The sequence below is a fragment of the Centruroides sculpturatus genome, unplaced genomic scaffold (assembly GCF_000671375.1).
Source record: "Centruroides sculpturatus isolate CEXI.00-Female unplaced genomic scaffold, Cexi_2.0 scaffold674, whole genome shotgun sequence".
Taxonomy (NCBI): Eukaryota; Metazoa; Arthropoda; class Arachnida; order Scorpiones; family Buthidae; genus Centruroides; species Centruroides sculpturatus.
In genome coordinates this window covers 257460-284653 of record NW_019384968.1, presented here as the reverse complement: position 1 = coordinate 284653, position 27194 = coordinate 257460, and the positions used below count along the sequence as shown (strand labels likewise).

The 27194-nt window shown below is 31.2% G+C and overlaps 2 protein-coding genes across 3 annotated transcripts; one reads left to right on the top strand and one right to left on the bottom strand.

Annotated features, from left to right (window-relative positions):
• Positions 1-14681, top strand: LOC111632538 (GTP-binding protein GEM-like). Of its 2 annotated transcripts, XM_023376988.1 has the most exons (7): positions 1-50; positions 4545-5068; positions 5845-5927; positions 5998-6190; positions 6624-6877; positions 14359-14404; positions 14491-14681. In XM_023376988.1, the coding sequence occupies exons 2-5, from the start codon at positions 4711-4713 to the stop codon at positions 6875-6877; spliced, it is 888 nt and encodes a 295-aa protein (XP_023232756.1). In that variant the 5' UTR covers positions 1-50; positions 4545-4710; the 3' UTR covers positions 14359-14404; positions 14491-14681. The 2 variants fall into 2 exon arrangements, with proteins under 2 accessions (XP_023232756.1, XP_023232757.1); XM_023376989.1 differs by lacking the exon at positions 14359-14404 and having other exon boundaries at positions 14491-14587.
• LOC111632537 (GTP-binding protein REM 1-like) lies at positions 13870-26179 on the bottom strand. The gene is made up of 4 exons (XM_023376987.1): positions 25673-26179; positions 16631-16722; positions 14400-14589; positions 13870-14130 (listed from the first exon to the last, which is right to left on the bottom strand). Exons 1-4 carry the CDS (start codon positions 26079-26081, stop codon positions 13898-13900), a joined length of 924 nt encoding a protein of 307 aa, XP_023232755.1. The 5' UTR covers positions 26082-26179; the 3' UTR covers positions 13870-13897.
• Positions 26180-27194: the final 1015 nt, after the last annotated feature.

Sequence of the window (27194 nt, the reverse complement as noted above, 5' to 3'; positions counted from 1 at the left end):
GGATTTCTTTCCTTTTTTTTCCCTGTTTATACTCGTTAAAATTCTATAAAGTAAGTACATGTTTCATTCTATTTTTCCACTTTTTTTTCCGCGGTCGAGCGTAGCTATAAACTGCATTTTCAGGGAATTGGGTCACACAAACACAATAAACATTTGATTAGAATTGATGCTATAATAATAACAATTACTTTTCTAGCAACAGATGCGAGGGGTCAGTTTTATTTTCTAATCATTTGCCATCGATTAACTACATTAACCACAGGATACGTAATAGGAAAAAGAAAGAAAAGAAAAAATTAATTTCTTAAGATAAAAAGGAACATTCGATATTCTATAAATAGCTTTTAATGGGATTCTTAAAAAAGAATTTCTGATATTTGATATTAGAAAAATGGATTATTTAAAATGGCATGATTCATAAGGGAATTATAGACTTTTAGATAAGATTTTTAGGTTACTTAAAGTAACTTAAGTATTTTAAATGGGGTTTCTCCCCTCTCGAAAGAAAAAATTCGTTCTTTTACTCATCACTCTTTTATTATTATTTAAAACTTTGCTGCCTGTGTTCGGCATTGCAATGGCCTTTGAGGGGTGGACATTGGTGAGATTGGGTGGGGGTAATAAAACCAATGGTTTTAGTATCTAAAATGTACATTTATTGACTTATGTAGGCCTATTTACAACGATGAAACTGCTCACAGAAACTTGCTAAAGCTTAGATTAAATTAAAAGGGGTGGACTTTAGTATTTTTTTCTAGGGTGTAGAAGAATATTCAACATCAAATTTGGAGCCTTTATAGAACCTTTACCTAATAAATATATATAATAAGTTAACAGGAGTTAGGATTTAGGGGTGCTTCGGGCCTTCACAGTACTTTTTATAGGTCGAAGAGTATTCATGCCAAATTTACTGCGACGTACTGTATGTACATACACCTTACCCTTTACCTCACATACATACATACATATTTTGACTTTTATATATATAGAAGATATATATTCGATAATACTACAGGCGAATTTAATTTAATTTTTTCATATTTATAATCACGATTTCGGTTTTTATTAGCCATATTTTCTGCTTTAGGCGTCAAATTTCGAGGATCCTTACTCAAGTAAATGTACACTTTATTTAAAAAGAAAAGAAGACAATGGATTCCAACCTAAATTATAGCTTTGTGCCGAATTCTAACTCCCTTCTGAAAGATTTAAAATGATTTATACATTCATTAAGAAGTTTACTGTTACATTAACCAATTTCTCAATGGGTAATATAAAGCCGTAGTTAAGGATATAATATTGTATCTGGTAATGAGAAAAGATAAGAAGGTGCTTAAATTTTCGTTCTGAAAAGCATCCTATTAAAATATAAAGGATTTTATTCAGAAATCTGGTACGATAATAGAAACAATCAGTGTGAATAACAGAAAATTCACAGTTTTAAATGCATTTTAATGAAAATTAGACTCACGAATTAAGCAAGAATACAATCAAATTTATTATCCGGTGTCCAGTTTCTATACAGGTTTATTACTTACACAACCTCCACTTTTGTTGTTTTGCTAGGGCTTATTACGTTTCGTCATAATTAAATTCTGTTTAGTTAAAAAGAAGTGTGTTTTATCTTCGTTCAGTATAAAAGGAGACAAGTATTGATTAGCATTGTGTTTATAATAGTTTTGACTTTCTAATTTGTGAAATGAATAGGCAATTTCTGTTTATATCGATCCTGGAGGATTAAATCATTTTCCTTCTCACGATGCCTTTGATTGATATTTAACAGGAAAAACACAAAGAAAGAAGAAAAATAGAAAAGAACAATGTTTGCTTTGATAATGATTTCCTTCCTATCTAATTTTTTTTACCGAATAAAAATGTTGACATAACATCTTTTACTCCCTGTTCGAAACGTAATATAAGGGTGGTATTTTCTTCGTTTATTTATTTATTTTCCCTCCCGACGAAAGTTTATTGTTTTTTTGCTAATTTTAAGCCCTGTCTTGCATTTAACATAATTTGAAAGTATTTGTTATTCATGAGGATTTGTTGCACCGACGAATTGCAAGATTTATAAAATGGAATTCGAAATCGAAGAGGATTATCAAGAAATTAAAGGAGTAATCATTTATTCGGAATAAATAATGTGGTAAACTTATTGAAAATCGCTTAAATTTAGTTACAGTTTCTCTTGTAGAAAACTTGAAAGTGACAACTTCTAGAATAAAAACTTGAAAATGATTCTTAAATTCTCGAAATATTGATTTTTTTTCTTTTTCCAGGTGAGAAGAATCAATATTTATTATGTTTGTTGGTTGTGTGAAACAATGCACACACACACACACACACACACACATACATTGTATACAACATTTGCTGTGTATTTTATAATACCCTGCCTTATTTTATAGGAGAAAAATCGATTATGTCATAGGAATTTTAAAGAAAACTTTTGTGTTACATCAATATAGAAAAGTTAGTCCAAGCTTAACTCAATAGTGCGATTTTACGATTGTGAAGGGACTTAAGCGAGTTTGATCGATCGAATAAACAGAATAGAAAATCTATTTTATTTCCCAAGTTTTGAATATCAATACTACAAAAATTGAAGTGACATTTATGCGAAAAATTCCAAACAATCTTTTAGAAATTAACTTCGGAAGGGTGGACGGAACAGAAAAAGAAAAGTTTTATTGTTAGTAAATTGATGCGTGCTAAAACTATTTAATACAGAATTATCATAGGAACAGTTGGTGGAAAGATAAATATATAAAGATCCAATTACAGGAACAAATGCGGGTGCCAATTTGGGATAATCAGTCAAGAGAGCGCATCTGGATTGAAATTACACCGTAAACACGGCTCGAGAAGGGAAACAAACAGTAAAGAATGAATAATGAACGTAAACATGCCAGGATAAACATGACGTAGATTGTTAAAATGAATTAGAGTAAGTAAAAATTACTGATAGAAATATAAACAGAAGGCATGTAGTAAGATAAGGACGTAAAACACTAGTGTAAACATAGGTATAAGAATGCTTAGAGAAAGTACAAGAAAACAAAGATGGTTAGATAAACATACATGAAGATTAATACGAGACAGAATAACAACGATAATAATAAAATCTAGCAGCGAGTTGCGTAACTTTCTCAGCAAAAAAGTTAAAATTGTGTGTGGCGCCATCTGTTACGAGATTTTATTTTAAAAACGTTTTGTATATTATTAATTATTATAAATGGCAAATAGCATAATTTCGAGAGTAAAGACGAGCTTTATAAAAAGAATTGTAAATGCTAATAACGAGTAAATTCTACATTAAGTCCGACATACGACACGTGACACCCTGTATCTCCCATCCCTCGACCTTTCACCTCCAAAATTTAACAGCATCAACGACCCTAATACAAAAAATTAGAAATTTTCGACAAAAGACACAGGAGTTATTAAGGTTCAAAGTGGATGAGGAAAATCGTGTTCTTACATAGTCCTACACACAAATATCGATACATAGAGGGAAAAATCCCCAACTTTTTTCCATTTATCGACGTTTCAAGGTCTCCCGACACCAAAAATGTAAACAATTTGGGGAGGGAGATCATTTTTTTGGCCCATCTCCGTATTTTCCCCCTATTATATTAACTACATAACAGTCGAGAAAGTAATATACGTGTGTACATAATAGAAGAACTAGAAGTTCTGCCAGAGAATTTCACTTTATATTTTATATATTTTAATAATAAAGAAATAAATATATATTTATATTATACGGAAATGAATCCATAAATAATTATTGAAGGACTCAGCTAAATATAATTTATATATTCTTCGTATTAAATTGCAATATAATAATTTAAGATGTGTAATAACGATTATCATTGGTAGTCAACTCCCGACCAGAAAACTTAAGGTCACTTTCTATAAAGATCAAAGGTCGTCGTAGTTACCAAGTCACACAGAAGAGATAAATAAATAAATAAATATATATATTTTGGTAGAAAACATTATAATCAATATATCCTAATAGTAATTATTGTAAAGGTTACATTCGTTAGGGTGTAAGTAAATAGAGAAAACGAAGTAATGCGGGGGAGTTCGACCGCGCACTCATTTCCAGAAAAACTATAACTCTGCTTGCTACCTTGGCTTCGCTAGAAATGCGAAAATTTCGTATATAAATACATCTCCTACGTTATGACTTTTCTAATAATAGTATTAAGAATCCATTTCCTAATTTATTCTTCACATTTCGCATCCTCTCTTCCACATAACCGCAATAATTACCTCATCCACGCGTCGTTTTCTCCGTATATTTAATTGCTAATTCTTCTCTAGAGCAAAAAACAAAAAATAATCTATAAATAATTTACCGAATTAACGATTTGCAGTAAAACAAATTTACAGTAATTTGATTACGTCGCTATTCGTTACGATTTTAGTCGACTTTATACGCCTTATCCACTCCATTATCACGTACTAACTTAGTATAATATACTAAAATATAAAGAGGAACGAATAAAAAAAAAACAAATCTTATTATCTTACAGGTCTTCGGGGTCGACTTTTCTAGTGTTATTAATCGAATTATCATCCACTGAGCGATAAATATGTCAAATGCCGGCTTTATATATCGAAGATGTATCATGTCGAAAAGGCGCAAGTGCAGACTAGCAATATATAAGCGACGATTCAACCTCCGCTTCAACCACAAACATGTCGGATAAGATACCCCATCTGACCGTCAGCGCTCCCGATCTACGTTGGATGACGTCACCCGGGACCACCCCTGTCCACTTGAGACCGGATACTACATCGTGGAAGAGACGTTCCAGCGAGATACCGTCGAGTGATACGCATTTAGACGTACCCACTTCCCACCGCCTGCGTAGCTTTAGTGTGACTGGCAAAGGTGTCGTCTGTTTGGGTAACCATCTGATACCCGTTCCACAGTTGTGCATATCACCCGAAACCATATACAGAGTTTTACTCATCGGATCGACTGGGGTGGGCAAAACTTCTCTGGTTTCACAGTTCCTGTCGTCCGACTTCCTGACAACGCAGGAATCGCTAGGTTTGTATTATGTTTACCTGTCGTTGTATCGAGCTGTTTTTTCGGCGTGGAAGCTCGCTTATTACGTTCGTTTTGCCTCGCGTAACATCGTTATAACGGGGCATTTTGGTAGTTTAAGTTCGGATAGACGTGACAGACTTATTATTATTTTCTTTTAATTAATTCGTAGCCACCTTTTAACAGACGTAAATTATATAGAACGTAAACGTATTAGAAAGGGTAGAACAATAATGATTATCTTATCGGTCTTGGTTAATGGTGGGTGACGGAATGATGATGCTTTGGAACGGTTCGCCATTCATGCAACCTTGAAAGTAGGGATGTTTTTTCGAAGGAAGAAAGAGTTTCGCCGCCTGTTAATAGTTTATAAGAGGATTTAGCAAGTTTATAAACGTTGTAAGATCAACATTTTGATATTTATTTAGCTAATAATAATCGTTATTTGAAGTGAACCTTTCAAAAGCTATTAAAAAAACGAAAATAGCTCGTTGTACTCGTTACACGAGTCAGCATTTTTCTTCTTTCCAGTACGTAACGTAGAAGGCAAGTGATTTTATATTGAATTGGAAGAAAAAGATTTGTCAGACTCTCAATAAATAATTCTATTATAAAATCAATACTCTCTCGACTTAAAAGCGGGCAATTATTAACGCTTGACAGTTTTCCTCTCCTGTAAAGCTTCCCTTACATCATAACAAGAAATTACTTCTGGAAATTGCCTCCGGTAAAAAAGAAAGTAGGGGTAGACGATTCGTAATACCTGTTTTTGTTTACAGACGATTGTCCAGAAAAGACGGTGACGTTGATGGTGGACGGTGTAGAATCCAAGCTAGTTTGTGTCGACTGCATGAACGTCACGGTAAGTTCCATTTAGACAAATCAATCAGCGAGGTGTCGTAGTGTAAACTTGACCTAATTATCTGTTATAGATCGATGAAGAATGCCTAAACTCGGCGGATGCTTTTGTCGTGGTATATTCGGTGACAGACAGATCTACTTACAATTACGCCAGTCGTACTCTGTCGTCATTGTCCAGCCTGTTCGACTATTGTCCAGTCAAAGCTGTCATTATCGTCGGGAACAAAGTCGACTTAGTGAGAGGGAGGACGGTGTCTTCGGATGGTAACTTTCTAAAACTTCATTAAAATCGACTACTTAGCCTGGTTTCTCCGGTAAAACGATCGCTAACAATTTTACAAATCTGTAAGGAAATCGTTAAATTAAATTTGGCAAAAGCAATTAAAGACGAGAGCTGGGCACATCTTGTTTATCTTTCTCCCTTCCAATTTCTGAACCGATTCCATTTAATTTGGCAGAGTCGAGTTATTTCATCATTTCTGTCAGTTCAATATTACCAAATTTGCCTATCCCACTTTAAAATTTAAACTAATTACCGGATTCCTTAAAGTCTCCAGCTGCCCTAATTCTCTTTTTCTTGACCCATTTATACATTTAAAATAAAATAAAATAAAATAAAATAAAAACACGAGAGGAGAGACCAGGCATATCTGCGTGTTCGTTCCTTACACGTGACTTTTTTTTTTCTGTTCTCTAGAAGGTAGAACACTCGCTAATCGCTACGACACGAAGTATATCGAAACATCAGCTCTCCTTAACCACAACGTGGACGAATTATTAGTAGGAATTGTCAGCCAGATACGTTTAAAAGCCAAGCAGCAACGCCTATCTGTCAGCAGAGGAAGCTGGAGCGCCACAGGATTAGTAGGAAAAGCAAGAGACATTATGGATAAAATACTACAAAAATGTGACTTGAAAGCTCGTTCCTGCGACGATCTCAATGTTATATAAGTAGCCATTTTTTTGTTTTTGTTTTTCTATCTTCAAATTACCATAACATAAATACATATATAAACGATGGTATACAGATAACAACGATGACAACAACATCGAATTAACGCGCCTACGCGAATCCAACATATCCATTATAAACTTTAATCGGAATGATGGTCCAATTTTAATTTGATATTTAAAAAGGCCAAAGTTTAAATTTCTCCATGCTCAAAATTTCAAAAAAAGTATATATATATTAATAAACCGAGCCAGTTCGAAGTTTTTAACTCGTATATTCAGCAATAAGTCAGTGTGCCTGACACTACGTTGTATCCAACTGTTTATTTTTTCAATTATTATTATTATTTTTTGTTTGCTTTATTCCGAAGAAACTCGCAGGTTCGAGTTAGTTTATTATTGTTTCGAGGCACCTTAACTAACAAAATATTATATCAAACTTAAAGAGGAAATTCATATCAAAACCTATGTGCTGTAAGTCTATGTAACTTTAACTGAATATATTTTATTAATTACCGAGATAATGAATACATATGTATTTCAAATCGTATGTAAGAAAGAAGATTATTTTTGTCTAGATGCTTATTTTCAGAGGGATAGAGGAAAAAAAAAATTTTACATATAGCCTATATATATATATTATAATGCATAAATTTAAATTTGCTTACCGCTTGAATGTATGTAAAAGTTTATATTTTCAATAAAAAAGGTAAAATACACGTAAATATAGTATGTAAATATGTAAATCATCGCTGGCAAAACACAGAAAACAACACCAGTATGATTAAAATTACTCACGGTTGATCTACAACTCGGCTAATTGCTGATTTGTTTTTCTTTCTTTCTTTTTTTTTTTGGATTAACAAAATAACAAGGTTTATAAATTGTTAAAATGATGACGATTGGGCCAAATTTGAAAATTTTTCCCTTTAAAAATATATGTAATCTCATTATATTTTTGTATCTGACAACGTTGTAATGTATTGTTTGCACGATTTTGATTCTAATTTGCATAAAATTGTATTGTCGACAGGCGGAGAGAGAGAGAGAGAGCAGTTCGCTTTGTGTTCGAACAGGCTCTTTTTAGGTTACGTCACACCTAGCCAATCAAAGATGGCGTTACTTGTAATCATGGGCGCCCGCGGAAAATTTTCCAGAGGGGGTCAAAGTTTCGAGACAAATAATTGCATTTGATTATTTGATTTTTTTTTCTCTTTTCGTAAGTAGATAATAGAATACAGCATCGCATCAAAGCGTCCAATTGTGGGTGTAAGGTTACATATCTCAATCACTTTTACGATCATAATTTGTTGGGATATTTACTCGATTCCATCCCCGTTTCCCTCCCTCGTAACGCCTTAAATAACACCTTCTTTGGTTGGCCAGATGTGACGTGACATAACTTAAGAAGAGCCTTCTGAAAGCATTCTTACTCTATTTTTATGCTACGTCACACAGTTCGAGTTACTCCAGTACAAAAATCGACTTTTTTATTTTTCTGTTGTCTTGTAACTCGTCGTCTCTGATTAATGCGTAAGTCTTTTTTAATGAGTACTTTTGGGCTTTAAGTAACGTAATTATAGATTTAAATTAAATTAAGGACGAATTGATTCTAATGATCAGTCCCATTCAAGTCTCTCTGGAGACAGTACAGTATATTTTTTTACACAATTTTTTTCAAAAATAATAGTTTATTAAAGCGTATTTTTAGAGATTTCCCTTGTTTGAAACAATTTATCTTCCAATTGTTGCTTGTTTCTATACTTTAATCTTCCTATTTTCAAATTTATTTCATAACAATGAAAGATTTATCGTATTTACCATTCAATAAAATATAAAATTTCCTATTGTAAACTCATAAATAACGTCGTTTTACTCAATATTTTTATGTCAATTTAAACCAAAAAAAAACTTGTTCAAAAATATTGTTTAACGGTTAATTTACTCATTAATTTCGTTAAGATTTGAATAATTAATTTAAAAAACTACCATTGGCTAATAACTTATATTTATTTGAATTTCAACCAGTAAACGTGGCTCTTACGTCAATCAGAAAAGTTAAATGATTGTTAAGTGGTCAATTTGAAAATTATCACGTTTCAATTATGCTAAAGCTCGGCTATTCCATTATTTGTGTTTTGAATTAACCAATAATTCCGCTTTAAAGTTTTAAAATCGATTAGATAATCCTAAATGGTCAAATTTGAAAAACGTCACGTCAATAATTTATTCATTCGCACGATTTTAAAACATAGAATTGATTTAGAGCTCAGTTATTGGATGATTTGCTTTTGAATTAACCAATAATGTCGCATTAAACTTTTAAAATTGATTAAGTAATCCTAAATGGTCAAATTTAAAAAACGTCACGTCAGTAATTTATCCATTCACGCGATTTAAATCGTGGAATCGATTTGGAGCTCAGCTATTGGATGATTTGTTTTTGAATTGGCCAATAATGAAGTTTAAAATTTTTTTACGTTGATTAAAACAATATAAACTATTTGTTCAAATTTGAAATACGTCACACTTCAAATTTAGCTTATTTATTGGCTAATTAATTTTTGAATTGGCCAATAATTTCAAAATTTCTAAAATGTTAAACAACGTTAAAAATGGCTAAATTTAAAAAGCGTTAATACTGTAAATTGACTTTATTCATTAAATGTCGTTAAAACTCCAATAATTAATTTAACACGCGGTCGTTAGTTAATTAATTTAAAAATTTTTAAGTAATAAATTTATTTTTGAATTAACCAATAACCGTTTTAAAGATTTTAATTGAATTTACGGGCGATTAAAAGTTTAAAAAAAATGAAAGCGTCGTATCGAATTTATTTTGCCACAATCCACCATTAATGATAATTATTTTTAAGGTCAATATTCGCTTGAAAACTTCCTAAATTTAAACGAAATTATTACTCTAGTAGCTTTGATCGATTAAAATCCCCCACTATTGACACTTTAAATTGAAATTTTCTTTTAGTATCTAATGAAAAACATCCAGGACGTTCCAATAAATTTAAACTTGATATATTAAAATGTCGTTCCATATAAAAATCATCCGGCAATGCTACAAAAATATTCAAAATTTCACTCGACCGCACTGATTGGTCGGAATTCAAAATTAAGCAACCAATCGGATGGTTAGAAAACTTTTTAAATAATTCGAATTGTCGCCATCTAGCGCACATAATAACAAGTTGACGGGGGGTTTTTTTAAATGTTGATTGAATATTATATAATAAATATTTACTTAATTTGGAAAAGTTAATTAATTTTCTAACGATTTATTTATATTTGTTTAACAAGATAATTTAGGTTTTTAATTACACGTTAGCGCCATCTGTTGAACACTCGTGGAAATTGGGTGGCTCCATTTGAATTGCTAATTACAGGACCTCATAAATTTTAATTAGAATTTGTTTTAATTTACTTGAGGAAAAAAAAAAATACAATTAAAATAAACGAGCAGCTAATTAAGTAATTGATAGAACTCGAGATTAAATTGGTTTTAAGCTGCGAAATACCCGCTAGAGATGCGTTAATTTGAGTTGTTTCGGTGTAAAGCATTCACCCCCGTGAACTGATTTCAGAGTTTAAAAACTGGCTAAATTTGCTCATATTTTACACAAATCGGATCTTCGTCAGTATAGAAAATAAGGCTGCTTGATGCTGTCAAACATTTCCACATGTCAAATCACAAGATGCGACTTAACTGAACTTTGCAACTTTGATATTGCATTTACTCCGTCATTCACACTTTACTGTTAATCATTCGCCAATTCTACTCGTGCAATAGGGTTTTAAAACTGAATATTTACTACCTTGAAGCCCCCTTTTTTTTTCTTAATAGGAAAATATCGTACACAACTTTAAATTCGCTTGTAAGACCTAGTTTCTTTCCAAGGGTTCATCAATCGAATGTATAAAATGCTTGAACATATGCAGACGTAAACACGCACAAGCAAATATATTTAGCAATAATTTTTCCAGTGCAAACAAGAATTTAAATTATCTTTAATAGATTCACAAATATAGACATTGTTTTTTAGTTAATAATCACTTAAACGGCACTTGTATCTTCCAGAAAGTAATTAATTCTTAAGTTTCTTCAATTTTAATACAGACAATTTCTAGAAAATAATAATTATTATTTGATAAATTTGAGCTTTTAATTAAATTTCAAGTTGGTTTGATAATTTGGTGGGAAGTAAATGCATCGTTAATCTGAATTAACTAGATTGATGCCATTACTATGTTACGTAGTAATTATGTTTTAGAGGTTTATAACCTAAGTGTACAGGCTTATATGAAAGCATGTAGGCGCTTATAACGTCAATATATGCGTGTACGAGTGTCTTACGTGGGAATTTATAATCCAACAGCGAGACATTTTAAATCTTATATATTATTGACAAACAAAAAATATATTACATGTTTTTGAAATTTGAACCCACACATTATTACAAAGGCTTTAAATATTCACGAATTTCTCTTTTAGTCATTAAATATGAATGAATATTTGGAATCTTGCTTAAAGATTTGCTATTATTTGGATTTATTTTAAAGAATATTCGACTCCTGACCCGCACTTTAACATTTATTCAACGTCCTATACCTCAGGCAAAAATTTTTTCTTATGTATTCTGGCTTGTATTCAAGACATTTCTCATATCATTCCAGGTTGTTTGCTTGGGGAATATTCCAATTCGCTATTCCTTAAACTCGACATAATACGAAATAACCACGCATTGGAATATTAGAAATGAACCCATCCATTAAAGGTTGAGATTAGCTGCAAAATTATTTGTTTATTCTGTTGCGTAAAAGCTTAGTTAAATTTACTAGTCTTAAATTTACAAGACAAATAAATATAATGTTTTTCAGTTAATTTAATACAGGATTATTATTATTTTAAACAAGTTTGAAGGTTAAATACAGTCGACCCCCCTATAACACTGTTGATTATTCCGTTTTATATGAATTCCATGTTGTATGAGTCACTTAATTTTACAAATACGTAAGCCGTTCACAGCCCAGTACACGTATTTGTAAAATCTAAGTGTCTCGTACAACATGGAATTCATATAAAACGGAATAATCAACAGTGTTATAGGGGGTCGACTGTACTTAAACTATTTGTCAGTATTTACGATATTTTACATAATATTTATTTAAATTTTATGAAATTAAAGATCTTCTTAAATTGTGTATTTTCCTGTATAATTTTCAATAAGTTCATATAATATTTTAACTGAAATCGCACGCGATTTGATATTCATGGGAATAAAAACCATTTATTGTTGCTAATTTATCTTCACTCGTCGACTTCGTTATTAAGTTTCAGCCATTAATCAAAATGTTGTGATTATTAAATTATAATTAACTGAAATTTTCAATTCCAATTAATGATGTTATCGGTATGTTTAAACGAACAATTGCATGCTATGTTACGTAACTGTTCATTTCTTTTTTAAAATAACTTGAGAAAATCGATTATTATTTTCACTTTGTCTGCTTGTCTATACAGATTTTTATCTTCAAATCGATTGTAGCTAGGAGCTTTAAATCTTGAATTATGTTCCACGTCATCATTGTCTTTGTGTATAATTTCAAAATGGCAGTTGCTTCAGATCCTTACTGTTAGTATAGAAGACAATAGAATGACATTTTGGTCTTAATATATATAGAGACGTTGAATGTTTCATCGCAATATAAAACCAAGAAACATGAATTTTTACAATTTAATTTTAGACAATTTTCAAATCTGCGTTAATGTATAGCCTAAATTTACCTTATAATTAGCTCTGTAGCTAGTTTAAAAATTTTTAAAAAACGATAGAATTTATAAAGCATTACAAAATCAATTAAAAATGTATATAGAATACTTCTAATTGTACTAAAATCCGATTCAATATTTTAGTATTTGTGACTAGTTCCTTCCTATAATTTATTTATAACATTCTTCTACCAAGGAGGAACGTTGCAAACGTTCTCCTATTCAGAAACATTATGCGAAATGGGAACGATAATATATAAAAATCGAAAAAAAAAATAAAATAAAAGTTTAAAACGGTTTTCTGTTTAGTCATTAATATGAATAATGCGAATATGTTATCGCTTTTTAAAATTTATAAGGTCTAGTTGGACTGTGGAGCATTATCTGTCGTCACTAAACAGAATGAAACGTTCATTTTAACGATGTTACTACACCCTCCTCTTTTTTTCCAGATTATATTTATTTGAATTATTTTTAGTTCAGTAAACTGCTCGATACAGTAATATTTTATTTCAAATATTGACATAGATTTATAGATACATCGAAGTAAAAATAAATAAAATCGAAAAATGTCAAATTTATGCTTGCAAAAAAGGAAAACTTTTTGCGCATAGAAGCAACACCAAAGGCACGAACGGTCGTGGAAAAAGTCATTCCAATATAAATAAAAAAATCCGTCCGATTATCAGGTTTATAAACACATAATCGGATTTTATACAAGACTAGAATAATTACAACTCAATTTCTTTAATTAATTTAAATTAAATAATTCTACAATTATAAAACGTTGCATTCATTATTTATAAAGATATTCCATGCGCGCTTCAATTTTTTTTTTCAGCATTAAACACGTATTAAACAAGCCTCAAACACCACCCTTTCGATCAAACCACGTGTTAAACCGAAATAGAAAACTTTTCAATTACAAATCTGACGTAGTTAATACGTTTTAAAAAATATACAATCGTAATTGGTTAATTTTGAAATTAGAAACCTGCTATTGGCTAATTTAAAATTTAAAAACAAAAATCGCTACGCTCTACGCATGCGTTTTAAAATTTCAAATATGAAATCGAATTTTATTGGTCGGATATATTTTAAATTTAAATCGAAAAGTGTTGAGCGATTGGTCTTTAAAAAATTCCCTACGATAATTGGCTGATTTGAAATTTAAATGCGAAAGCACGCTTTTACATAAGCATATTAATTTTTAAAATTAAATGGAAGATATAATTAATTCACAGCACCATAAGATTCTCGCAGGACTTCGACTTGATCTGAGTTTCGGGTTTACCAAGTAACCAATTCAGGAAACCAGAAGGTTTCGGACTAGATGTCCTCAACTTATCTTTTTTATCCTTTAATCTTATCTGATTAACTATACCGGCTAATAACTCATCAACGTTATGATTAAATCCTGCTGAAACTTCTATAAATTTGCAGTCGTAGCTGCTAGCGATCGATTTAGCATCTGTAAAAAGAAAAAAAAATATATATATATGCATATTTATAAAATCCATCAATAGATGGCGGCACATTTTAAAAGTTAATTTTTTTTAATTAAAATTAATTATACTTTAATTATTTAAAAATTAATACGAAATAATTATAAATTTAGATGATTAATTTTTTAATGTATTTGATTTTTTCGAGGCGTTAGTGAATTTTTAATTAAATTGTTTGACTTTGTGGCTAACAGATGGCGGTACGGGCTAATTAAGAAAAAATGATTTTTCCTACCTTCGGTAGGAACTTCTCTTGCTCTTTCTAAGTCACTTTTGTTTCCAACTAAAATGACTGCTTTATTTTCAATAACTTCCTTTTCTTGCAGTACGTTCAAGATGGTAGATGCTTTATTGAAGCTTCCCCGATCAGTTACTGAATAAACGACTACAAAAGCGTCTGTCTTCTGGAAAAGTGCATGCTCTGTCTACAAATAAATTATACACATTATAAGATATAAACCCGTATTTAACAAATAAAAAACTACTTTTAAAATTTCTTTATAAAAGAAAAAAAAATTGAAAATGAAACTTTGATTAAAATTTAGACTTTGTACTGTACAGGACGATCATAATTAAAGCGTAACTATTTAGGGACATCTATGGGGCGTAATGGGACAAAACTAGATGATAATGCTAGCCAAGACTTGCGGAAGCGAGATTCATGAAAAAACATTTAGTTTCAAAACTCGCCACCAGGGTCAATATGGCGCTGTTAGGCAAGTAAAACTATAATATGCGTGCTTTAAAGATTGCTGTAAGTGTTGATATGTGTAAACAGGATTTTTACGTGTACTGGTTTAAGTTTTTGGTCATGAGAACGTTTTCTCAAGTGACATATTGTCTGCTGGTGGTGAGTTTTGGAACTAATTGTTTAGTATTACTATTATTACCGAGTTTTGTCAAATTACGCTCCCTTGATGTTTCTCTAGACATCTCTGAAGAGGGATATTTTAATTATGCTCAGTCTGTACATGAAAACACTAGAATTAAATTGTTATTGGATAAATTTAAATATTAAACCACACCCTTTAAACTATAGGAAAAATTGTTATTGATTATAATTTAAGAAAAATTTATTTTATTTTGAATTTCTGCGATTGGAGTGATTTAAATTTAAATTTAACCAATAACGATAGAATACAACTTTCTTACACAGAATAATTATTAACATTAAAAATTAAATTTAAGTAATTATAAGTTAAAATAGACCTCAACCAATAACAATATAATACAGTTTTACGTCATGTAATTATATTTAAATTTCGACCAATACCGTTTTTATTTTTAAACAGATAACGGGCGTGGTTTAAAATTTAAATCCGGCCAATAACGTCTTTAAATTTCAGCGTTACGTATAGGATTATTTAAATTTTAACCAATCCAATTGATTGAGTTTCAAATCACGCAATGGGCGTTGCTTAAATTTCAAATTTATCAATGAAATTGCTGGGTGAAGCTTCCATATTAAATATTTGAATGCAGAATTTAGTTAATAAAACAAAACGTTACAAATTTAAAATTTACGATAATATATTAAGCCTGTTGGGTAATTTTAACTCCGTTATTGTCAGATATTAAAGTAAAATATAATAAAGTCGATACACAGTTAGTTTTATTGCAAGTTTTTTGTAATAAACTCTCATGAGAGTGATTTAATGTCGGATGAAGTTTGTTGATCGTAGAAACTTTGCCAAGTATATAGTATATTTTATCATTTCTTTTTTTTTATTTTCTTAAGAAGAGAGAGGATTTAGTTTGAAGGGATTTAGTTTCTGAATAGAAAAGAAGAGAATTTCATTAACTAAATTGCCTTGATAAATACGTGAAAATGAAGGGAGGAGAGATAGATAAAGAGAAAATTGATTACTTATATTATCATCATCATCATTATTATTTTTATTTTCCTGGCTGTTACGTAAAGATGGCGATCGGCCAAAAAAAATGATCCTCAAAGGTATTTACATTTTTGAACTCGGGAGAGTTTGAAACGTCAATAAATGGAAAATACGTATTGTGTGTGGGGAGGCACGATTTTGTTCACCCACTTTGAAGCTTAATAACTCCCGTTCCTTTCGTCGAAAATTTCTGAAATTTTGCAGGGAGGTTTGGGTATTAGGGTGATTGATGCTGTTAAATTTTGGTGGTTATACGTCGACGGGGTGGGGAGATAAGGGGGGTCGTGTATATCTCCAGTAAGGTCGGACTTAATGACGATTTTATTCGTTATTAGCGTTTACAATTTTTCAAGAAACTCATCTCAACACTCAAAATTAAGCTTTCTGTTATTTTATAATATAAAAGGTTTTTAAAAAAATATGTCGTAACAGATGGCGCCATACACAATTTTAAATTTGTCTACCGGGAAAGTTACTCAACTCTGCTGGATATTTTTTATATTATGAGCTACGTCAAGAGATTGGTTTGTATTTTTCACAAATGTTTAGAAATATATAGTTTATCACTTACCGGTATATCAGGAGGGATTGGTGTATCAGAAAATAGAAGCTCGTATTCTTTTCCTTCTAATAGTACCGACACTGTCTTTTCTACTTCTTCTTCTATAAGAAAAACACATATAAAATTACACACAACTTTTAAAAAATGTACTAAAATTAACACACAAAACTAGCGCCAAAAATCCCACTTAGCTTCTGTGATATGTGATAGACACGGTTAATTTAAGATATTTATTTAATGAATTAATCTTCGAATAAATTATGATATATAAAATAATCAAAAAAAGATTATTTTATAAATATTTCTATTTGAAACGACATCATTTAATCAAAATACACACACAGTATTTGTTTCTTTTGTATCTCTATGATTGACGTGCCTAAGAAATTCGAGATGGGGGATCGCTTGTCATAGGACCGAGTAGGTTATTTGACATGTGTCAAAGTGACATTTTTCTAAGTTTAAATAAACTGTATTTCAAAGGAAAATTACTTAAAACTTTGCATTCTTCTTTCTGTATTGCGCATTCGTTCAAAAATACAGTATAATTATATTATGTATTGTCTATTAATTTAGTTATAAAAAAATTACAGTCGACCCCCTATAACACTGTTGATAATTCCGTTTTATATGAATTCCATGTTGTACGAGTCACTTAGATTTTACAAATACGTGAGCCAGGCTGTAAACGGCTCACGTATCATATAAAACGGAATAATCAACAGTGTTATNCACGTATTTGTAAAATCTAAGTGACTCGTACAACATGGAATTCATATAAAACGGAATTATCAACAGTGTTATAGGGGGTCGACTGTACTTCGTAGTTCGTAGCGTACTGTATTTCAAAGTGCATTTTAGATTTAAAAAATATAAGTAAAATACAATTATTAATTAAATATATGTGTTATGTAGTAAGAATTATATAAGAATAGTTTCAGGTAATCTACAAAACTTTTCAAGAAACACAGTGAAAAGTAGCGTAAAAACTATCGGTATGAAGTTAGGAAGCAATTTTTCACGTTTTATAAAATTCTTTAGTGTTTTTTTTTTACCGAAAAATACTTCTCAAGATCTTATAGACAACGTTCGAGGTCTTTGTTTACACATAAATTTAAAAAAGAAGCGTAAATGTCAAAGAACAGTTAGGTAAGTGACGTAACAGCGCAACTACTCTCCAGCCAGTATTCATATTTTAGAAGAAATAACGACAATCAGGCGCCACCAGACGTGACCCAATCATGCTGCCATTGTTAATATTATGTGATCGACCTCGTTTGTATTCGCCTGTCTTTTTCGCCCCCTCCTCCTATTAAGGACGAAGCGCATCTATTGTAGGTGAGAAGGTGGTTTCTAGAATGGGTTCTATGCCAAGTTCACATGACTCATTGGCATTGTGAATGATTCCTAATTCAAATCATACGATTTAGTTCGTTGTACGTTGGCGTATCTATAAGCTATTCTTGTCTCTTACAGATAAGAATAGCTCACAGATGCACAGATAAAAGGTCTCCGTTTTATCTGTTATGTGCACCTGTTGAATTTCGTTAACAATGCATAGACATGGTACCTAGTAACATAAATCACCTAAAATATTTTACATTATTGATGCATAGTAGCTACGAAATTTAGGCCTAGTTAAGTGCCGATAAATAATAGATTTGGCTGTTAATTAAGAGTTACGAGGCAATAGGGATTAGCGAGATTAACGGCACTACATTCTACAAAATAAATCTTACTTTAGGGAATTTTTCTTCGATAATCTCTTCGGGATGAGAAGCGAATTAGCCCACTTTTTATCCCTTTTATTTTACCTTCAGTAGCGTGAAAAATACATTATCCCCGCTTCAGTTTTACGCATTACACAGAGCAATTACTGTGATGATGAGATATTGTTTGAAGGCTATCTTCTAGCTACTAAATATATAGTTTATAAAATTAGAAATGTCCTCTACATGTCTTTATTTATGCTGGCTTGTGAATGTTGACAAAGGCATCTGGTTCGTAAATGATAAAAATTTTCTTCTTGAAAATCATTAACAATGGCGCCCGTTTTTTTCCCGTTTAATTCAACTCACGATAACACAAAGTTAATAAATCTTTCAAATTAATTAAAAATTAAATGCCCGCCGATAGCCCATATAAAATTTTAATTACTAAATTGTGTAATTTTCTCGAAATTTAATAAAGGATAAACTTACTAATTTAAATTACTTATTCATTTATGACGTCACCTAATGACTAATGAATTTTCTCAGTTAACGAAGTTTTAATGGAATTTAGTCAAATAGTAATCGCATTCGTTTACGTTTTTTTATATAAAATTTTATTGTTTGTATGAAAAAAAATAAAAGATAAAGCTTTATTGATTAATTTAAATTCGAAAAATCGAATCGTTACCTTTGATTAGCTCATTTAAAATTTAAAATTCGCGTCCCGATTGTCGATTGGTTAATTTAAATGACAAAAATTCAAATCCTCGTCAATGATTGGTTAATTCAAAATCGATTCGAATATAACAAACGTAATTATCAAACGAAACGGAAAAAAACGGAAGTTCATTTTGTAAAACGAAAATTATTTAATATTTTAAATAAAATTAATTAAAATTTTTAATTATTAAAACTTTTCTTAATTAAAAAAATTTAAAGACATTTTTAAACGGCTCATATGTTTAAATTTTCAAAAAAATAATAATAACAAAATGCAAAATAAAAAAAAAAAAATGTTGATACGAAACTTGACAGACGCCCACTTGAAAATTCTAAGATATATTTTATTTTTAAACTCACAGCGTTATAAGATATATTACTTTAAAAATTTATAAATTTTTAAATATAAGAGCAGGTAAATTATTAGATAATTAAAGAAAAAATCAACCAATGAACTGCGCTTTGAGATTTTGGAGTAAACTTATACAGAATCGATTTTTAACGAACCAAAAAAAAGTGATTGGCTATTAATCAATTGGACATTTGATTAACGACCGTCGATTGGTCAGTTCGAATTCGATATATAAACGTCAACCGCGGCGATTGGTCAAATAATGAATTCACTGTCCCGCACTTAATAATTGTCGTCTGCACGCGAAGTGGAAAAAAAGTCGTCTGCTAGCTTAAGCTAATTAGATAAGTCAAACTAACGAATAATCTTAATAAAACGAAGTTAAAATGGTTAAAATTCGAATTATTTTACTCGATTTAACAGAGTTTAATATTAATTGTGGTTATAAATATGCAAATATTTAAGAAAAATCGGTTAAACTATCGTCTGCTGCGATAATAGGCTTAATGACGTTTAGGCCTAACAAAGATTTTGGATTCGTTTAAAACTTCAAAATGTCTAAAAAAATGGACGAATCAAGTAAGTTATTTCATTGTTTGTTTGCTTATTTTTTCATATTTTATCATTTATAAGATTCAAATACACTAAAAATTACGCAAACAACGATCCACGAATAGAAAGATTAGGCCTATTTGTTATTAATTAAACAATATTCAAACTCGAAATATGCATACAAATTTAATCATATTGTAAATTTGCAAACTAAATTACAATATTATAAATCACGACAATAATATAAATTAAACGAGCAATTATTTATTGTGACGTCATAATGCTGGAATGCAATTTTTCGTCACAGTGTCTCATATTTATTAGTGTCTTTCTCCTGCTTTTCCTGTTAACAATTGAGTCATGCCGGCCATTTTTTTTAAATTTAAATAACGTGACTTCCGGTCCAAACCAGAAGACCGTATGTATAATTAATGTGGGTCCCTTCCCGAGCTTTCTATATCTGTTCTCGAGATTATGGAAGGACAGACAGACAGACAGACGGTAGGAATTAATAGATCTATAATTTTTGAGTGCTTTAATATAACATTACTCAAACTGTGGCCCGCATAACTCTATATATTCGCCTATTTTTTGGGCATATTTATATCTTTTTTAAAATATATATAATCTGATAATTAAAGTAATATATTTATGACTATACTTTTGAGACATAAATCTAAGTTATAAGGAAAAATAAGACACTTACATTATTCAGATTTGGAAACAATACAATATACAGTATGAATAAGAAATATTGTATGCCTTTATAATTTAAATAGCTTATTTATACACTTCTGTACGGTGAATGGATATAAATTATCTGGCCCCGTAGGAATAAAGGCTCATAAATAAAATAAATTAACACGAATTTCTCCGATAATTATGACGAGTTTTGAAGAAAATTAATTTGATATTTCTTATCTTAATACCTTTATAATATAGAAAAAAAGGGCCCGAAGGAATGCCAAACCGGGCCTGTCGGAGGCCCCGTTTGCATACAATTAAACAAGTATATAAATTAATTACTTAGAGAAAACATTGTTAAAAAGTTTCTCCTCTTTACAATGTCTATAATTTGTGTGTTAGATATGCATAAAACTTGTTAATAGCTTGGCAAAGAGTAAAGAAAATTAACATTCGAGGCGTAACTCAAATATTAACTTTTCAAGAAAATATTCTTTGTCTAGAATAAGTAATCAAGTGAAAACATCTACAGTGTCTAATGCACGCTGGGATTTATAATTTCTAATCAAAGTAAAGTAAAAATATATTCTAGTAATTCTATTGATTTGGTATAATATCGAACAAAATTCTATTGTTATAATAAACGCGTCACTATAAATTATTCATAAGTCAGAGAAAGGCGAATTTTTGTCAGAGTAAACAATAACATCGGCGGAAACAAAATACGTAAATTCTGTTACGATTAAACCAATTTAAATTAGGTTATAAACGTTCGAAATGTAATTAATAAATCGATTAATCACGTGGGCCAGTATGCAAGAATTTGTTAAAACCTTACACTTTTTAACCAATGAATATAATTAGAAGGACAAATTTCGAATTGTCAACCAGTGATTTTGTTCTGGAAATGGGTGTATTCCCCTCCCATAAGCATAATACCCGGGTTACGCTTCTGTTATGCTACGTAACAGAAACATTCGTAACACGAAACGTCACTATTTAGTTCAAATATTCACGTCTAAAACAGAAGAATTTGATACTTAAATACTTCAAACCCGTTAGAAGAAAAAGTTACGCTCGATATCCATCATATTTTGGCCATTTATCAGTTGCGAATGACCAGTAAAAGCATTGATTTTTACTTGTTAGTGTCTGTTGAATATAATAGTATCCATAGTTACCATTATTTTCAATTTGTCGTTTATTATTGTATCAGCTCGACACGGGGATGATGTGACAGACATTGATTTCGTCACCGCTTATGTTAAAATGATACGGTAATTTAAGTGTTAAAATTTGATATCTTCCGAAATCGCTAGAAAATCGATTCTTTAAAACAATCCCACAATACATTACTGAAACATTAAACTCTGCTGATTATATAAGGAGTTATATGACCTATCATAACAGTACAGTTTTGTTTGATAACGGAGCGGATTTAATCTTAAAAATATTTTCTTTTTATACATTCTTATATTACAAACAATGTATTTTCTTCCTTTTTTTTTTATCAATTTCTGGCATGAAATTACGTCAGAAATTCCTAATATATTTTATAAATCAAAGCCAGCATCAATCATAAGACAAAATTAACATATAACATACCGTGACCATCAATAAAAATTAGTTTTATTTTAATATTTATTGCTGAATTAGGTAATTTTTTTTAAATTAAAAAAAAACGTATGCTTATATAAATTTTAATGTAGCGATTGCCGAGTAAAATAAAAAAAATTGTTAATTTATAATATAAAAATTACCATAAAATCTGCAATTTCAATTTTGAATATTTAAAAAAATCCATTAAAAATGTGGATAAATCGGTAATGATGATTAACATTAATTGCAAACACCGCGTAGAAATGTTAAAAGAATAAATATAGGCTATATATTCAAAGTACAGTAGACACCCCTATAACACTGCAGATAATTCCGTGTTATATGAATTCCGTGTTGTACGAGTCACTTAGATTTTACAAATACGTGAGCCGTTCACAGCCCGGCACACGTATTTGTAAAATCTAAATGACTCGTACAACATGGAATTCATATAACACGGAATTATCTACAGTGTTATAGGGGGTATACTGTATGGATATTTACAAAAGACATTGCTTATAAGAGAGGCTGCATACATGAATTAATTAAAATCATCACCTAAGGAAGTTGCTTTGATCTGGTAAACGAATTTAAGTAGTTTCATTTTTTAAAAAAAAGGAGGAAAAAAAACTAGTTTTAGAAGATAAATAAGTCTCGAGAGATACTTTGATGAGAAAACATTGAAGAATTTAATAAAGAAAAAAACTAAATAAGAACGCCATCGGGGCTTCGAATGGCGAAGAATATTACATTTTCAGCAATACGAAAGGCGCAATTAATAAATCATAATTATAATTTTAATTGGGAAACAAATTTTAGAATGTCCAATTAAGTTATCGAACGTATTTATCTCGTTAAGTTTTCAACAGGAAGCATTTAATTAAGAGAGAACAATAACGGAGCCAGATAGAATCCATAACGAAGATTACAAACGTAGGGCAGAAAGTTATACCAATGGAAAAATCTATATTTTATCTGGCAGCGTGTAATTACGCTGCACTTTTGCCTCTATTATATATCAGTTTTCTAAAAGGCCACGCTCTCACCGTCTAGGCCAAGAAATCTTTATCGATCGAGTGCCACAAAGTTTTGACAACGAGGAATACACCGAATAAACAGCTAAATTTATTCCGTGTACGATTTATAGAAAAAAAGGAAAAACGACGATCGACGTCATTATCCCGTATGTCACAAATAACTAAAACGTCCGACTATTACCCCATCGATACAGTCGAAAAAACCATTCTGGTGCCAGGCCAGAGCTTCTTCTCCTCAAATAAAATAAATAAATCCCGTAATTTCCTGAAAAAATTTCTCCTTTTCTTCTCTCCCTCCATAATTTCCTGTTTGTTTAGAGTGAAAGAAACACAGCATTATTCTTTACCAGGAATTTCTCTCCAGTGTTGTTTGCAACAAATTTTCTCGAAAACGGCATCTCGACTTCGTCTTTCAAATGCAATTACGTGATCGAGATGCGTTTAGATGGCTGCAGGAGGACAGAAATAAAAAAAAATGAGATCTCTCACGACGGCTCATCCGTTCGGTTTTCTTTATCTCCCACCCAATAAAACGAAAAAATGAGATTTCTTATATGTCTGGTCACGTTCTTCGCACAGCCATCAGCTGTAAGAAGTAACACCACGTGAACACATGGCTAACGTTCTATGCGGGAGAAATGCTCACCGTCCCCTCTAAAAAGTGTCACGTAACGTCGAAAACAACACGTTAGATGCGGTTCCAACATCGAACGGTGGAGCGTTAAAGAGGGGGGGGGTTAATGGAAACGATAGGAAAAATAAAAATAAAACCCAGCAGCTATCCATTAAGTTACTCGAACAGCGACTTTATTCTCTCTTCACGTTTCCGCTTAAACGAACGATTTCGGCGGAAACGTGAAGAGGAAAAAAATTACACGATCAATTAATTCCTTTTTCCTGTCGATAAAGGAAATAGCCCCACTTCTACACTTAGAATATCCGCATCCTTACAGAAAAAAAAAATATACCCTCCTCACCCTCTATGCGGCATTATTATAAATAAAAGAAGTAGAAAAATAGATTTTTCCGTTGACACTTGGGGATCAATCTATATCGGATTATCCCTATCTAATCTCATGATGTATGTCCTTTCTTCCCCCCCTTCTCACGCTCTTCCACACTTAAAATCGATTATTATTATATGCGACAAAATAATTGCCTATTAATCGCGCTTAAAAGTTACGTTTGAAATTATTCGAGTTTTATACGAATTACTACTCTCCCTTGTTTCAAATGCCACCTGTTTCTGAAAAAAAACATGCTCCTTGCAATAAATTTGTAGGTTTACGCCAGGGAAATTATAAACATATTTATGTAGAAAGTCGTGAAATGTTAGGGAAAATTCGTTAAAAAAAATAAAAGTTTACAATTGAAGCGTATCGGAAGGGGGAAAAATCGTTAGAATAAGGTAAAATTCGACAGTACGATTTTCGAAATGTATTTTTATAGGGAAATATCCCCAAATGTTAAGGTAGTATTCTAATATTTTTAAGGAAAATGCGTAAAAACTGTGTTAAAATACGTATCGACAGGGGAAGAAACGTTATAAATAGAACATTAACTCCCTTATTTGATAAAAGAATTCTACTGTTTTTAATATAAATTTTTTTTTACAGGGAAATATCCCCAAACATTAAAGTAACATTTCTTTCATCATATCAGTAATTTTGATATTTAATTTAATTAAAGGAGCGAATATCGTATAACAAAAGATTACACGGGCGTTGGCCCCGTGTTTGAATATTCTTGCTTTTTATCTTTTCTTTTCTCATAAGAAGACTTTTTTACGTTTTTTTTCGAAGGATACGCCCTCGTAAATGAATGATTAAGCAGCAGATACGAATAACTTCGATGTCATATCGACAGAATATATTTAAAAAAAATCGATTTAAGTAACTTCTTAATAATTTTTAAAATCTGGAGAAGATAATCTGTGAAAATGTCACTTTAAATCTCCCTAAATTAGGTTAATTATGCAAAGTCTCTCTCAATGTTCCGTCGCCAAGACGGGAAGGTTCCCCCACGCCTAATTGTTATAAGTACAGTGTTTATGTAAATTTTTATGTTAATTTTTTTATAGTATTGATGCTGGCAACACGACTATAACAAGGTAAATCTGTCTTAAAATCAATTTGAATAGTCTAACTTATTTATTCAATTACTAACGTCACGCGGACATCTCCCCCCACCAGCGAGTCAAAAATATAATTTTAACACCGCCAAATAAGGACGTACCTTATAAAAACACACTATATACGTGTATTTAAAACCCGCCAATGCAGCGAGAAATTGAGGAAATATCCCCGGAACGTACAGTACGTAAATATAAACACGTTATACAGGAGGTTACCCCCGTTATAGCGCTTTATTTATATGAATTTTTATAATTTCTCACCTTGCGATCCATCGTAGGCATTGGCTGTATCCGACGACATAAACTGGGCAACCAGTGCAGTCTTTCCTACTCCTACACCTCCGAGCATCAACACTCTACGGACGAGGGCCGATCCATCTTTAGTTTCGTGATAAATTGGGCAGGAACCGTTCGAGGCGAGGTTAGTGTTACTCCTGGATTTTTGACGGAATGAATCTCCCGTGTTGACTATGTTACCTTTAGAAGTAACTTTAAAACTTCTCACTAAGTAGCGATCATCGTAAGACGTGCTAGGAACCCTCTCTTCCGATCTAATTTTAGACACGAGAGACGATAAAGTCAGCCCCCTCGGTCTAAATACGTGGTGTGTACTAAAAGAAGTAAACGAGGAGTTACTAACACTAGCAGACGAACCTTCCCTGTCAGACATGTTTAGATCATTGCAAGCGTGCTTTACTACATCAAACGGACACGGGGCCTAACCTATTTCTGTAGGGAGGGAGAAGGATAAGCCGAACACCTGTTTTACCCGCACCCGACCGAAAATACGCTGGTTGTAGGGATATTTCCCTAAAGTCTTATTTTTTTTTTCGGACGGGAAATGATGCGGCTCCCTCTTGTGTTGGTCTATATATTCAATACATCGACACACAGTGTAGAGGGAAAATCGGCCACGCGCTATCGATTTTTTCCCCAATCTATTATCCCTAACGCTAAAATTTTAGGGTAGGAATATAGACGATATTTTATCCCCAAATTCGGATTTGTAACAACGCCGTTTTAAGAAGAGTTTAATTTATATTATTTTATATCCCTTAACGTAAATATAATTAATATTATTCGATAAAGAAAATATGCGTTCGTGCCTCCAGTCAACTGCATAATTAAGAATGGCATCGGAAATTTAATTATAAAATTATACGGACTATAATCGATAGGGATGAATTTTATTTATTTATTTTTTTTTTGTGTATTTTAAAACTTTAATTTAAAGGATTTTAGGAGCTTTTAGTTTTATTTAACTTGTGTAAGTTAATTTTACTTTCCCGGCCGTTGTGCGTGTAACAGGGGAAAAGTATGGCGATGACCCCCAGATTTTTACATTTTTTACACCTAATTTTGAGGAAATTTTGGAGATTTTCTACAGAAAATACCCTGATTTAGGGTCACGTATGGGATCGGATAACGATTTTACTCGTTATTAGCATTTATAATTTTTAGTAAACTCGTCTCTACCCTAAAAATGAAGCCGTTTCGTATTATTATAAAATGGCAAGATTTTAAATAAAAATCTAACAGATGGCGCCACACGCAATTTTAAGTTTTTTTTTCTTGTGAATTTGAATTTTTTAATGAATTTTTATTAAAGCAATTTAATATTTTTAATTAAAGAAGGAAATGCGTAATAGTTCCCTCATTAAAACTTTTGTTTTAGTATATAATTTACATTACTTTCACGTTTACTTTCGATAAAATCCGCGATTAAACGGCGACGTTTATTAAATTTTTATTTAAACGTTTAATAATTTAGGAAAAAAGTATC